General features: G+C 40.0%; 1 protein-coding gene across 1 annotated transcript; it reads right to left on the bottom strand.

Moving 5' to 3' along the window:
- Positions 1 to 7423: 7423 nt before the first annotated feature.
- On the bottom strand, positions 7424 to 15484 carry LOC124136305 (synaptotagmin-C-like). Its single transcript, XM_046502192.2, has 9 exons — positions 15396 to 15484; positions 14642 to 14818; positions 13988 to 14185; positions 13332 to 13592; positions 12255 to 12428; positions 11632 to 11708; positions 10947 to 11076; positions 10430 to 10558; positions 7424 to 9150 (listed from the first exon to the last, which is right to left on the bottom strand). Exons 2-9 carry the CDS (start codon positions 14801 to 14803, stop codon positions 9076 to 9078), a joined length of 1206 nt encoding a protein of 401 aa, XP_046358148.2. The 5' UTR covers positions 14804 to 14818; positions 15396 to 15484; the 3' UTR covers positions 7424 to 9075.
- Positions 15485 to 15600: the final 116 nt, after the last annotated feature.

Below are 15600 nucleotides of genomic sequence, written 5' to 3'. Positions count from 1 at the left end.
GAGCTGCTCCCTGCTTTGAGTAGGACACCTTGAGGTCAGGAATGTTTGAGCTGCTCCCTGCTTTGAGTAGGAGCACTCCTTGAGGTCAGGAGTGTTTGAGCTGCTCCCTGCATCGAGTAGGAGAAAACCTTGAGGTCAGGAGTGTTTGAGCTGCTCCCTGCATCGAGTAGGAGAAAACCTTGAGGTCAGGAGTGTTTGAGCTGCTCCCTGCTTTGAGTAGGAGGACACCTTGAGGTCAGGAGGGTTTGAGCTGCTCCCTGCATTGAGTAGAAGGACACCTTGAGGTCAGGAGTGTTTGAGCTGCTCCCTGCATTGAGTAGGAGGACACCTTGAGGTCAGGAGTGTTTGAGCTGCTCCCTGCTTTGTGTAGGAGGACACCTTGAGGTCAGGAGTGTTTGAGCTGCTCCCTGCATCGAGTAGGAGAAAACCTTTAGGTCAGGAGTGTGTGAGCTGCTCCCTGCATCGAGTAGGAGAAAACCTTGAGGTCAGGAGTGTTTGAGCTGCTCCCTGCTTTGAGTAGGAGGACACCTTGAGGTCAGGAGTGTTTGAGCTGCTCCCTGCATTGAGTAGGAGAAAACCCTGAGGTCAGGAGTGTTTGAGCTGCTCCCTGCATTGAGTAGGAGAAAACCTTGAGGTCAGGAGTGTGTGAGCTGCTCTCACTGTTGCTGTATTTATAAACGTTACCTGTTAACTTGTCCCAATGCCTACAAAGCCATCCTCGATTATACTGTGTTATAGTTTGCCATTCAATTCATCACAAAATAGAATGTCGATTCTATACACCTGATAATCCGATGTTAAAAGGTAAGGTGTTTGATAAACATGCTGGACCGAACTTAAACGTCATGCAATGGTTCCTGGTTATGAGAAGGTGAAAGTCTGTTCAAGGGTTCAACATACATCTTTGAAGGAATAAAGTTACAATGTGGTGACTGGAGTCTAAAGTTCTGATAAAGCAACCAATTAGTATAAACACCATGTTTCAATATTTAGACATAGGGTTGTTTGATAGTAAAATGCATATATTGTCATTGCTTTAATCGGGTCTCCAGAGGAGGATGACCTGATGAACATGTGTCATGTCAGTTTGTCTGCATCTGTGACATCAACCGGCGCCAGTTGCACCTAACACAATACGCATAACCTGTGAACTGTGCATGCCTTGCATCTGACGTGCTTACTGCCTGTATACAGACTGTGCCCACGTCACACACGAACTATGTAGTCCAAAGAACAAGCGTTGTTTTCCTGTTCCATCCGATTTCACAGAGGTCACTATGAGCTGGTGGGGTTCCTTTCTAGACACTGTCGTCTGGTAGGCGTGTAGGGGATTGAGATAACGTCTTAAAATAAATATCATAACTACATCCTGTTAAATCAAATTATATTAGACAAGAGATACGGGCTTCATGCTATCTAATACACGTACTGGGCTATAAAAGATAGTTAACTCTCTTGCCTGGGGAAGATGCACCCTTCCTAGACCCGGCCTTTATTTCTGCACAGTAGACCCTTACTAGACCCGACCTGTATTCCTTCACAGTAGACCCTTACTTGACCCGACCTGTATTCCCTCACAGTAGACCCTTACTAGACCCGACCTGTATTCCTTCACAGTAGACCCTTACTAGACCCGACCTGTATTCCCTCACAGTAGACCCTTACTAGACCCGACCTGCATTCCTTCACAGTAGACCCTTACTAGACCCGACCTGTATTCCCTCACAGTAGACCCTTACTAGACCCAGTTTTTATTTATTCACAGTGGACCCTACCCAGACCCAGCCTTTATTTCTGCACGCTTAGGACTTATATTATACTTTTTGCGTTCGACAAGGAAATCGAGCCTGGCTCAAGTGAACAATAGCGTGGTCAGAGATCGCCAGGTACAATACGTGTCTATAAGAGTGAGTGAGTATGGTTTTACGCTGCTTTTAGCAATATTCCAGCAATATCACACATTGTAAGCATCTCGGGAATCGAACCCGGGTCTTCGGCGTGACGAGCGATCGCTCTATCCGCCCAATATGTTAATAAGAATTAGCGTCACATATCCTCCCTGGTCACCCACCCATCTGGACGCTGTCTCACTATGTACAGGCCTACGCTACAAGGACTGAATGTATCAGGTAAGATGTATGTTGTAGGCGTATTCTGCATCGGAATCACTACATTGCGGTGTTCATTGCACACAAGAGGATGGCGTGAAGCACTATCGAACCAAGCCACAAACATGTGGAGGTAATGGATAAGGACGGCGTCGTAGAAACCAAAGTTGTCTTATGTGTCACAAATGTCAACATAATAGGTGGAGTCCTTGATAGGCATTTAGAAGTTGGGAGAACATGAAAACATAACCCTATATATGGAAAGCAATTTCTTTTTATTCTTTGTCACGACGTTTCAAAGCTACTTCTTGCTCTTACATCATGTGTGTGTGTGTGTGTGTGTGTGTGTGTGTGTGTGTGTGTGTGCAAAACACAAGGTTTGGTTGAATGAACAAAAATAACAAAACAATGACAAAGCCAATGAGTAAGGATTAATGTCCAAAGACAACAATATAATGACGAAGCCAATGCGATTGACAGAAGATTCAAATAAGTACGCTAAAGTGGTGACAAGGATCTGGCTATTGTGGCACAAGCAATAAGGTAATCAAGATGTAATATAGATGACGTGATCATAGCACCGTGGAGTACACACTGGGTAGGAAGATACCTTGGTCTGTGTTAATGGCTGGCTTCTTTCTTTGGATTTAGATGCTTTCTTGAAGTTTCCTCTTTTTCCAATGATTGATGTTGGTATGGAGAATCTTGGTTTGTGTCAAGTATTCATAACTGGCGAACCCCTTACCGACTAAAGTGTCAAATAAATAATACACAGCCGCCATCCACTGGTATATGTAAAAGTATGTATATATATGTCAGAGTGAATACACAGCAAGTTGTGCGGTTTAGTTCATCGTGTCTGTAGAGGTCAACAAGTGTTGCCGAAGATAGTGTAACGTGATCATATAAGCACCTCCCGCTGTACACTTAATATAACCATGCATTTAAACGGGCAGGTTAAGGGCTCCACAGACGCCTGACCTTAAAACATGATTGGATTGGAAAAGTTAAAAAGAAGTATTTCTAAAACACCTCAATGTAGCTCGGTTCTGTATGGCTTCAGGGTCCGGATGTTGCAGTAACATTGACCGAGAGGGGATTTTTCATATACTGAACAACAAAAGTTCCTGTGACATTGAATAAGATTTAATGCAAAGTTAAGTTTTTACCAAATAGGAAACAATTACGGTTTGCAACAGATAAAAGACCCCTGTTCAAATGGTTTAATTTGCCATACTGACGTGATTTCATTAAAAAAAACATGAACATGCCAAAATGTCAATTTACAAATCAATAGCGTGTGTGTCCACCTCTGGTCGCGATGCAAGCAACACATTTTCGTCTCATGGAATGGACCAGGCGTCGCACAAAGTCCTGTGGGATATCTGTCCATATCTGCTGGAGCATGTTTCGAAGTTCCTGGAGTGTCCGTGGAACAAGTGGTAGACGTCGAAGGCGCCGTTCCATCTCATCCCACATGTGCTCGACTGGTGTGAGATCAGGGGAGCGAGCCGGCCAGGGGATGTTTTGTTGAAGAGAATCCTGAACAAGTCGAACAATATGAGGCCGGGCGTTGTCATGTTGAAAGGTAATGCCTGGGCCATGACGACGCAAAAACGGTAGAACAACAGGGCCAATGATCTCGTCGCGGTAGCGCTGTCCATTGAGATTTCCCTCTACCACTATCAAACAGGTCCTCTGTCTTGCTGTAATCCCACCCATACCATAACGCTGCCGCCCCCGAGCCGATCTTCTTCCATGACACAATGATTGACGTAACGTTCACCTCGACGTCGGTACACTCGAATCCGTCCATCACTGTGGCTGAGGTGAAAACGAGACTCGTCAGTGAATAGAACTTGTCCCCACTGCATGGCTGTCCAGCGTAAACGCTGTCTGCACCACTGTAGACCTGCTTGACGGTGGTTTCCTGTCAAAATGGGACGTCTGGCGGGTCTTTTCGCGACAATCCCTGCACATCTGAGGCGACGACGTACGGTTTGTGAAGATATTCGTCGAAGGCCAGGGATGCTTCTTGCAGTCACTGTTGCTGGCTGGAATCGATTTCGTAGGTGTGTTGTTCGAATCCAGTTGTCTTGTCGATTATTGGTTACGCGTGGCCTGCCACTCCGAGAATGGTCTCTGACTGCATTCGTCTGTTGCCAACGTTGCCATAAACACCAAATGGTGTTTCAATGGACGTTAAATTGTCTTGCAACATCACGTTGACTCGATCCTGCTTCAAGCATACCAATGGCTCGCAGACGCTCGTTTTCGGACAGGCGTGGCATTTCGTATAATGTTGAATAATTGTATAATTTTGTTGTTTTTCTGAGTGGTTGTTGTCAGCACGATGCTAATAATGCATATGGAATCCCGTTAACGCGCATGTTTTTATACCCATTCTTGGGTGGTGAAATGCATGGGGCTTGTATAAGAGTCAACTTTTGCATGGAATGCATGCTTTTCTGTAGCAGTTGCGTTTTTGTGACTTGATTCCATATATGTACTACAATATTGAAGAGCAAACTTTACTTGTTTGAAAAATACACTAAAATATTGGTGTTACAGGAACTTTAGTTGTTCAGTATATTTTGGATCTTACCACTTAAAACTGCTTAATAACGCCCTTAATAACGGTGTTAGTATCTACACCGACACGTTGCAGTCATTTTAATAAAGAAGTTGTATATTAATAGAACTATATCCCTTGTTCAAAACAATGTACTGACCAACATCGAATATGTAGACCCACATCTCCTCAGTACCATAAAACACAGACCTAATACAGACAGGCGACTTATATTTATCAATGCGTATGTTGAGTCCATATCTAGTAAGTTATGTTCCAGTGTTAGCTGTGTTTATATCCCTACATAGCAGACACTTGGAATATATACACTTAGAGAGGTTAATCTTTAGTTTTTAAATCGAGAAAAATGCTATCTAGCACCTAGTGAAAAGAGGGTTAACCGACTGGTATAATCCTAGTTAATGATTTCAGGGTGTGCTGAAATGACCTTTGTATTTCAAGTTCTTGTACTCAACAACTGAACTACACATGCAGATGTAACGAAATGGGATGTTTCAGCAGGGAGGTTGGGCGTATGCTGGACTGGTGTCGTCTTGCACATCATGCAGTGACCGACGTTGTCAACAACAATCCCCTCCATCTGCATGGGCACGGCAGTCAGCCAATTGTGCCCACCCGAAATACATCATCTCTGGTCTCTGGTAATATTAAAACATGATTTATGCACATCCCAGAACCTGTAGAATTAAGACGTCATTATAGAGCTGCAGGAACAGATGTCACCATCTCACCTGTAGATGGAACCGCCACCGTTGTAGCTGTGTTGTGTAACGGCATGCATAAATAAACTGTAAGAGATTCCCAGAATTTGATTGGCTAGCCAAGCAATTTGTTTTCTGTTTGTTTCGCAAACCCATGCGTCCATAAATATGGCCCTTACTCTATAGGGATTCACACTCCAATGAACTCACACAAAGTGAAAGTAATTTATTCAAGAAACGATATCGGAGCACGGGTGGCCCAGTCGCCTAAGGTTCTGCAATTCGCGTCACTTGGGCACGCCAGAAACCTATGATTGGTTCGAATCCCGGTTCGCCCCAATTATGGTTCTAGGTTTGTCGGCACCATACTCGTGCTCGTGGGTTTCACCTAAGTGGTTAACGTCTGAGACCTGCATCATTTCGGGCTTTCCTCCCACATTAAGCTGACAAGCCGGGATATAACTGGAATACTGTTAAAAGCGGAGTAAAACCCAACTCACTCGCTCACTCACTCACACAAGAAACGACATGCCGAGTATACATTATCGCAGTTAAGTGCACTTGCGAACTATGACTCCCAAACCGCTATATATCCAGATTTAGTGTACTACCGCAGTTCACTTGCAATAAGAGGATAAGCCTTCGTTGTGTAGATTTCCTTGAGTGAATCCCGACTTCGATGCACACACCACAGTGTATAAACCAGAGTGATACATGTTCACCTCCGGGCATTCCATGTGTTCCTCAAGTAAGCTGAATACGACAGTATCACGTAGGCTGGGTTTGTGCTTCACCGTGACTCACAGTAGCAGAAAGAAATATGACAGTGCCCGGGGCGTGAAGGGACAGCTCGACTGGCCACCTTGGTGAAACTGGGATAGTAAAAGAACACCGACATTGTCACCACTGAAATTAAAGCCGGGCTTATCGAAAGTTACCTAATCGTGTAAATGCCATACGGCGAGAGTTGTAAATAAAGGCAAGTTTCCCGAGGGTACTTGGGAATATATGGTATATAAAACTCCAGGTGGCGAGTGATTAATGAGGTAGCTCCAGAATATATGACGCATCTCAATGCATTGTTTTAAATGTCTTTTGTGGACCGAAGATGAATGGTGACTGTGATCTGTGCACCTCCACAAGGGCGGATCAGGATGGTTTTATGTAATTAGTATTGTGCAATAAAATTGCCAAATATCGTTTGATGGAAGAACGTAACGTTTCATGTCTTAATTTAACCACATACTTTGATACACATGAAATATAGGGCAATGACCATTAGACAATCCCTGTTATATTACAGTACTGCAGACTAATCTGATTGTCTGTACAACAACACATCATCAAAATTACTTCGTTTCAACTATTCCTTTTAAATAAGTCATTTCATTGTCAATCATAGCGCCAGATATAGTGTGAATATTTTTTTCTATATATCCCTGTAACATTAATTAACTAGTGGAGCATTCTACTGATAAAAACTTATGACTTCAGCCTGTTGCCGTTAATTTCCATCGCTCCATGATAATTACGTTTGTTAGAAGAGTATCGCATGATCTCGGCAAGGTCGCACGTGTCTGCAACAGATGTCAACATGGCGGACCGGTTGCAGACGACACGTTGAAGGTGACAGCCCCCCCTACAGAGTTACCTGTCTGTTTGCTGTCCCCCAACTCGCTGTTGACACACCGCATCATAAATATTAAACCTGGAAGAGGTTGTATTCACAAGCTTCGTAGCGGTGCTTCAGTTATGACAGCGTGACCTACAGCAGAAGTGAATACTGTAACTTCACTTGACATACATTATACGTACATCTCAGATCACTATCAGACTTCCATTAAAGTTTCACATTCCTGTTGACAGTGTGTTACAAAATGTATGACCTCCACTGACATCAAAGTACTGCTTGCACTTCTAGTGTAGTCAATTACCTGAATTTACCATTGCTCGTTTAAGAACTTTTGATTGGTTTATCGTTGTCTCCTGTTTTGCAAATAAAAGAAAAATGAAATATGGCATAAATATAACAAGTATTTATTCTGTATAAAATGTAAATATTGGACGGATGCAAATCTTTAAAGATTTAACAAACACAAATGCATTTTGTTTTGATTAGAAACATTTTTGCTTACATGGCAAATATATGTCTTAAACACATGCAGTTTTGATGTAAATTAGTGTATCAATAAGAAAAATATATTTTTATTTACCATATCAGTTTAGTAATAAATTGTTACTTATTAATATGAGGAATACAAGCCATAAAGAAATGAAGAAACATCAGTAGACTGATGAATCTAACACACGATTACCTTAAAACAAATGCTTTTCATTCCAACTGACAAGTACACTGTAAATATATTATAAATGTGTTAAAATAATGACAGTAACAAGCATACTTAAAGTAGCCTACCACATTTCAAGAATAAACAATAGTGAAGAGTGTGAAGGGTCCTGCCCTAGGTGTATTTCTTTACATGTATATTTGTCATTCATAAATAAACAAAACTATAAGACAATTATGCCAGTGTAACTGGTCAACAGTAACCAATTCATATTAATGTCTTCTCTCAAAATGGTCCATATTGCAATACCACAATTAATTGCACCAAATAAAAATCAATAAATAGACAATAAAACTTCAAAGTAATAATTATCTTCTCTTTGGGCGTTCCAAGAATCTTCAGACAAATTTTAAGGATCAAAACATTTACATACAAAAGTAAGTGAGTTTTGTTTGCCGTCACTTTGAACAATAGTTAAGGTATATGACTACATATGAGCTTGATGTGGGAAAGTCTTAAGTGATGCAGGTCCTAGATGCTTACCACCTGACAAACCTAGAAACATAATCAGGGCAAGCCGGGATTCGAACCCCTGATCATAGGTTCCTGGTGTGCCTATCAGTTGCAACACCGCACAGCACAAGGAAGCCAATTAACTGTTCTCTCACCATTTTCTATTTTTTTGTTTACAAAAGGTTAAAAAACTGACATAAGACATGAGGCCAATTTCTCCCAATGATCCCTAAATGCTCTTCACATTTAACTGGGCAAGCAGAACACTTGAGCTGTTGTCTTCATTTCAAAGACACATGAAGATTTATTTAAGGACCGGTATATCTTTTCTAGTGAGTGTTTCCCCAAGGCAAGACCAGTTGTATGTTTGGATCAGCAGGTATATAAAGAAACTTTTCTTTGGAGCAGCAGTACAAATGGTATATCTGGCGATGTCAAACATGGAAAAACTATTTGCTCTAATGCTAGATTGTGTGTATCACAGAGTGCTAGTACCATAGAGTCGTTGAATGGTAAGAAACACCATATCCCTCATGTATACACTGTATACAGGTCAAAGTATAAACATTGTATCAAATACAAACAGCCAATACATCTTAAATGAATGGAAAAACAAAGATTGTATCAAACAACATAAATTGTAAAATTGTTACATAATGATCAACAGTATCGAAACATAGATACGTCCACTGTCCAAATTTGAGTGTGTAAACATTACATTGAAACATAATGCTGATATGGTTATTGGTTGCAGGTTCGAAAGTTTGTGTTTTCATTATCTACTTTACATCAACCAAATACAGAATTGAAGTTGAGTCTCGTTAAGGATGCCAGTAAGTGTGTTTAGTTGACGAGGATGCTATCCCGTCTGTTTAGTTGACGGCAATGCCATCAACTATCCTGATCTTGGCGTGACTCCGGGCCTTACGGCAGCTGACGCTGATCACCTGAAATATACATGAATACATGTCATATACTTTCCTGTTAACATCACGTCATATTTCACATGATACAGATCTATTACCTGCAAATTTTACAATGATTGACACAACAAGCAGAAGCTATTTATGAAAATATTCAATAACGCAATCTCTAGTAAAATCTAGTTTTGTGTGTATTTGAATAGTTGTATTCTGGAAACGACTTATCTTCCGTCATAAACTGACCCCTCATAATTATAAAGTTACATTTGGGATAATGCACACAAACCATGAACTTTCGTAAATCACAATAGCCCATGAAATCAAGGGGTATATCACTATTTATTTCAACAACCACGATTTTTGTTCTCCGAGATTTGGAAACATGGAGGGATTAAAGGCGCAACTATTCACTGTATAGTTGGTCCGTCATGATCCTCTGTGCCATGAGAAGAGTACTGTATCAGTTGGTCATGTACCATTACAAAACGATGCAAGTATATACAGGTGATACATGGAATGGAACACTGATAGAACGAACACTGATAGAGCGAACAAACATATACAACAAACTGTTACACAATCCCTGATTTATCTCCTATATATTATCATATAAAATGTATGTACATAACCAACTCTCTAACATATATAGCGACCTGATATCTGATCCCCAACAAGCCCAAATACCACTAATTAGTGACGTGTATAGCAAACAGAAATTTCACTCAGTCTCAAGTTTCATTTACAACTGGCCATACACATTCAGCAAATCAACAAAATCGCGACAAATAAAAAAATCAGTGGTGACGAATCGACCTTGTTAAACCTTGACAACTACCTGTGCACACAAATGCGCCTCATCTCACGAACATTAAAGTTGTGTTTCTACCACCCAACACAACATCTAAGATCAAGTCAATGGACCATGGGATTATCGCCAATGCTGCAATTACTGAGTTTTGTCTTATCCAACATGACAGGCATTTATGAGAGAAAACATATACATGTATAACGAACAATGTATGTAACAAACTGTGGTTCAATATATCCACATTCTACTGTGCTATTTTCTGTTGTATGTATAACAACTCTCAAGCTAATATGTTTTAGATTCATATTTTCATATCTATTCATAATGAAAATGTTTCCTTAACATGTCATGTGTCGAGTTCAAGTACTGTAACCTGTGGCCTACTATCAAGACACGTATCATATTGCACTAGAGTATATCGTTACAGCCCATGTTGGGATCCCTTGGCCTACAGTCCACCAAGTGTCACTGTAGCCCCGAGTACTGGGGACGCACCTTCTTCCCGGACTGCTGCTGGAACAGGAAGTTGGGGTGTCGGATGGAGGCGTGCGCCTGGAAGGACTCTCGGAACTCCTGGCCAATCATGCTCTGGGACCACTTGTTCCGGATACGCTCACTGTTTTTCTGAAATTCATGATTTAGCCTACATTGACAATATATTGGTCTTGGTATCTTCTTCTTTGTTTGCTAATTAATACCACACTAAGCAATATTTCAGTCATAGGACAGGGACAGTAAATAATTGAGCCCGCACCAGATATACCATAAATTCACAGGAGTGGAGTCCCAAGCCATCAGGATACAATAATGGCAGTTTACCAGGTTACCAAGCCTGATCACCAGATCCAATTAGTTGTAGGACAAGCACAGGGGGACCTATTCTAACCTGGAATCCACAATAGGGGTTGATATCTGTACGAGCAGTAACACAGACACAGTATTGTCTTATCAACGAAACTTACTGATAGATCACAGTGACATCACAGACACATTCCAGTTCAACTATGCATACCAGATCTGCAAGCTTGTGTGTCCCATGGTAGCCTTGTTCTGGATCCAGGAGGTCAAGGTCAAGGATAACTTGTCCCAGAGATTCATTACCTTCCTGTTGGCTCTCGTCGATCACATGGAGCACAACGTATCTGTACAGAGAAGAGCATCTTGCATTGGGTCTCAACATCAAGCATAAACAGACATAATATCCCCCTTCATAACATGTTGATAATGAAAAGTGCAGCTGCTTGCAACAAACCATGTTTTTATCCATAGCAATTGATAACACCTGGCATCTGGTGTAATGAGTCATTACACACATTTCTAACATCCATAGATAAGTAAAGCGCGTTCGGGAAGAGCCAAAAGACAAAGTTGTATAGTCATGTTCTATAAGCTGTCACGTTCTGACTGTATCGTACTGACTGACATGTCCACAAACTTTCATGTGCATGTACCATCATATAAAGGACTCTCACCGAGTTATTTGTCATCATAACAGAATGATGACATCTACAGAAACTATCAAAAGTTCTTTCACACAAAAATGTTGACAACAATTGAAACTGTCATCAATCCATTTACAAAACCAGAACTTTGCACAGGAGTTGATTGCACAAATTATCAGTATGAAATAAAATTTCAATTCAAAATCAGCTGCCATAAATCTGTGACAGCTAGAATGAGACTGACGATGTGTGTACCTGAATGACAATTCTTCATATGGCACTTGAAAGTCAAAAGTCTCTTCCCATACTGGATTCAGAGTATTTTTTTGCACCTGAAAGATAAAATTCACCTATTTGCAAAGGCACTTTGGCATCCTAATGTCATCATACAGAAATCACTAATCCTGATATGTACTTTTCATAACGAACATCTCTTTGCAAATAGATTTTCAATCAGAAAATATAGGATGTTCAGTCTTAAACTTAAGAGCTAAAACAAAACACTTTGTGTCTTATTGTTTAAGCATGCCATTCCACAAGCAACAAAACTGATATTCAATGTTGTAAGGATAACAACACTGCTGTTTGTCAAACTGCATCATTAAAACCTTGATCAAGGGTAGACAACTCTTATCTCTGCTTATAGTGACTTGACTGCTAATGATATTTATGATTGCCATAACAATACCAATAGAAACATGCCATGTCACAACACCACATGAACCACCAGAAATTCAAATTTTAGTCCAATTTCAAAAGATAATAAATAAATGCTCAAGAGATATATTTGCTATGTCGTCAATCGAGTCTTAACGAACCCATCTGAATGGGTTTCACATCTAAATCTTGTCACTTCCTTCAGACATCCCATGTCTCACCTCAGATTTGCAGACCATTCCCACACCAGGGACACTGACTTTAACAAAGGGTTCAGCGAGGGTGCTGTCATCCCTGGGGGAGAGGTTAGTCGCCCCGTGGACCGTCACGTACAGGTGGTCCGGAGCCTGGAACGCCATGCTGATGTCCATCTCCCCACTGATGCTGAGGTCAGTCTGAACACCGACAGAAAGTCAACTCATACAGGTGGCACTAGTTGGCAATGATATTTAACCAAGGTTCATACAGATGTGGAACACTAAAATTCAAGGCTATCAAGTGGCATTTTCAAGGCTTTTTTAGTGGAGATATAAGCCTTAGTCAGTCAATAGTTTATTAAAATCCAGCCTACTACTGTATATATTAGTCATAAGATCTAAAATGCAGTATGAACATCACAATTTTTTCAACAAGATTTATTGTGTCACAACCAACAACAAAAATAAATTATGCCTGTCATGAATTCTTCATGGTCTTTGGCACACAAATCTTTCATTGTGATAAATCAAACTTAAAGTTTTATCTACAAGTACATGCATATGTCACTTTGCACAAATTCAAAGCTTTTCATGTTATTTTGTTTATTTTCAAGGCTTTTTAAGGTTGACAAAATTAATCAAGGCTTTTCAGGAGGAACCTTAAAAATTCAAGGCCTTTTCAAGCCTGTACAAAGCTTTCCAACTGTTAATTGTTGTACTGATACATTTAAAGTCAAGAAAAAAGTCAATATCAAGAGAAAAAGGAGACGTGAAATATTCTGCATATGTAATGAATGAAACAAAGATCAGGGAGAAAGTGAGTGAGGTTGTACGCCACTTATATAGCTTTTTGCAACATCATGACAGGCAAAAGGCATCAAATATTTTAAGGGAATCAAACAAGATATTAGGCATGTCAGTTGAACACATTATACACTGGGCTACTTGACTAACCAAATCAGTAAGAGCAGAGGCAAACAGACCAAATCTTTATCTAAACCATGCCTATTGTTGTGCCTTTATATCTCCTAAAAGATATACAAACACATTAAATATATGACCATGCATTTTTATCCATAAGACCAATGTAACCAACCGTACCTCCATTTTGAGTGTATACCAGGCCGTATGCACTGGTTCCTCCTTGAAGTTGAATGTTGTCATGTCAATGATCACCTCCCCCAGGAAGTCATCTCGGTTAGACACGTCGTAGTCCCAGACCTGGACGATCAACTTGGAATCCAGAAGCTCAAGTTCTGTCTTTGTAAACGCGAATATCTCGTTGAACACGGGCTCGTTCGTCTCTACAACAATCTGAGTGGTCTTTGCTCCCTGTCCCCGACTGTCAGGGATTATTGCCAGCTGGAATTACAAATGGCGACAGATACTGTGTACTATAATCAAGCAATACCTGATTCTAATAATAACTCTCAGATTTTATTTTCCTTCATCATATTTCCTTTCAATGACAACAGTAAGTCTTTGTAGGATGATAAGCCATGCAGGGGAATGTTCAATAAACAGATCATACGAATATAAGGCAGCAAATGTATGCACTAATGTTCGTGTGTACAACTTATGTACATGTACATCTTCATCGTGACTTCTTCAAACTGTCTTCAGTCTATTAAAACCCATGCTTTTAATCAAATCTATATGATTTATATGGATCTATATTTATTCATATCATGTACTGAATTAAATAAAATGCATGCATGTGATCCCCTAAACCAGAGATACAGAAACAACACACATACTCTGATATATGGATCAGAGGCTTTGGATCGGACATCCCTGTTCCTCAACTCCCTGCACCGGATGACCTTGACAAGCAATAGGTCCCGATTTAAGTCATACTTGAATGACAGCTGCACTTCCCCATTCACATCCAATGTAGATTTCATGATAGTGGGATCCAGCCTCTTGTAAATCCCTTTCAGAATCTTCATACTTTGCTGAAAATGAAAATTGGCTGCTCGCTAGTCCAAAATGGGAGATAATTCAGCATAACTGCATGTACCATTTTCTATATGCTGATATGGAATATTGGTAATCTTTCTCAGGAGTGGCCACACTTTCAAACAATTGTTTGGTGATATTCACATTGTCTACAAGCTAATGAGTCAAAGTACAGGTATTGCTGACAACTGATAATGTATGAGCACACAGGAAGAGAGCCCTTCTCCCATAACATGATTGAAGTGTAAACTGACCTGACATATTTCTACTGCCATATGTAAAACACTTTTTTTATTATTCAAAGCTCCAACTGAAATAACGAATCAACATGATCAGCACAATATATGACACAATGTGAAAACTATGGTTTAATAGTGTTTCAGTATAAATTACATGCATCATTTGATAGGGTATATGTTTGACAGGAAAAGATTCCCTGGCATGGCGTGTACCTTATCTTGTTCATGCTGACTGAATTCTTCTGCACTAACTAAACTTTTCTGAGTTCCTTGTCTAGCAGAGAGATACCGAGCAATTCTTGCTATTTTTTCAGGGTCCTGTCTTAGCTTCCTCTCTTCTGGCATCAGCTGATCATGTGACTGACTTGCTCCCATTGTAACGTCTTGAGACTGCCATTAAAATGAAAAGATAGAATTATTTCAGTAATATTTACCAATATTAACAGAATTAGATATATAGATTCATATATTCAAATATGAATATACATTAAAAGCTACATATTTAATTGTATATGCACAACCATAATGACATCTGAAACAACATGCTTTTTAGAGTAGATGGAATTTATTCAGATATGTTTGCATATAATTTAGTAGCACTGTACAAAATTAAAGCATTTAATCTCGTGTAACCATGCAGCGATTACACATTATGTTATGAAATTTAAAATTAGTACAAGACACATGCCATAGATGCTATCCCACATTCAGTTTTTGGGACATAAATCACTGCTGTTTTGAGATATTTACGTGTTGTTTGGGAAAATTACGTTTGTTATCAAAACCTTTTGCTGACATGGGTAACAAAGTATGTTATGGTAGACTTACGGCCTACGACGTCGCCGTAGATCTATAATCAGTCATAAAAAACAAACTGTGATTTACTTAATTCTATAGCTAACAGCAAATATTTTCCGCTGCTTGAATAAGTAAAAACACAGTAAAGTTAGTCAAGTATATCAATTACCAAGTCTGTAAATAATAGTGTCAACTTGTTTCCCGAGGCCCTATCGCTCCTTGGCAGGTGCCCGCTCCGCCATATTGTTTACCGTGGAAATGGTCATGACGTCATAATTACCGCTATGAAAACAATAGACACAGATTAAATATACCTCTAAGCATAAGATTAGATACTCATTTCAGAAGTAATCATGTGTGACTACCATAAAACA

The sequence above is a fragment of the Haliotis rufescens genome, unplaced genomic scaffold (genome assembly GCF_023055435.1).
Source record: "Haliotis rufescens isolate VD_foot unplaced genomic scaffold, xgHalRufe1.0.p SCAF_22, whole genome shotgun sequence".
In the NCBI taxonomy this organism is placed as follows: domain Eukaryota; kingdom Metazoa; phylum Mollusca; class Gastropoda; order Lepetellida; family Haliotidae; genus Haliotis; species Haliotis rufescens.
The sequence above is the reverse complement of the archived record's forward strand: the minus strand, read 5'-3'. Positions and strand labels throughout refer to the sequence as shown.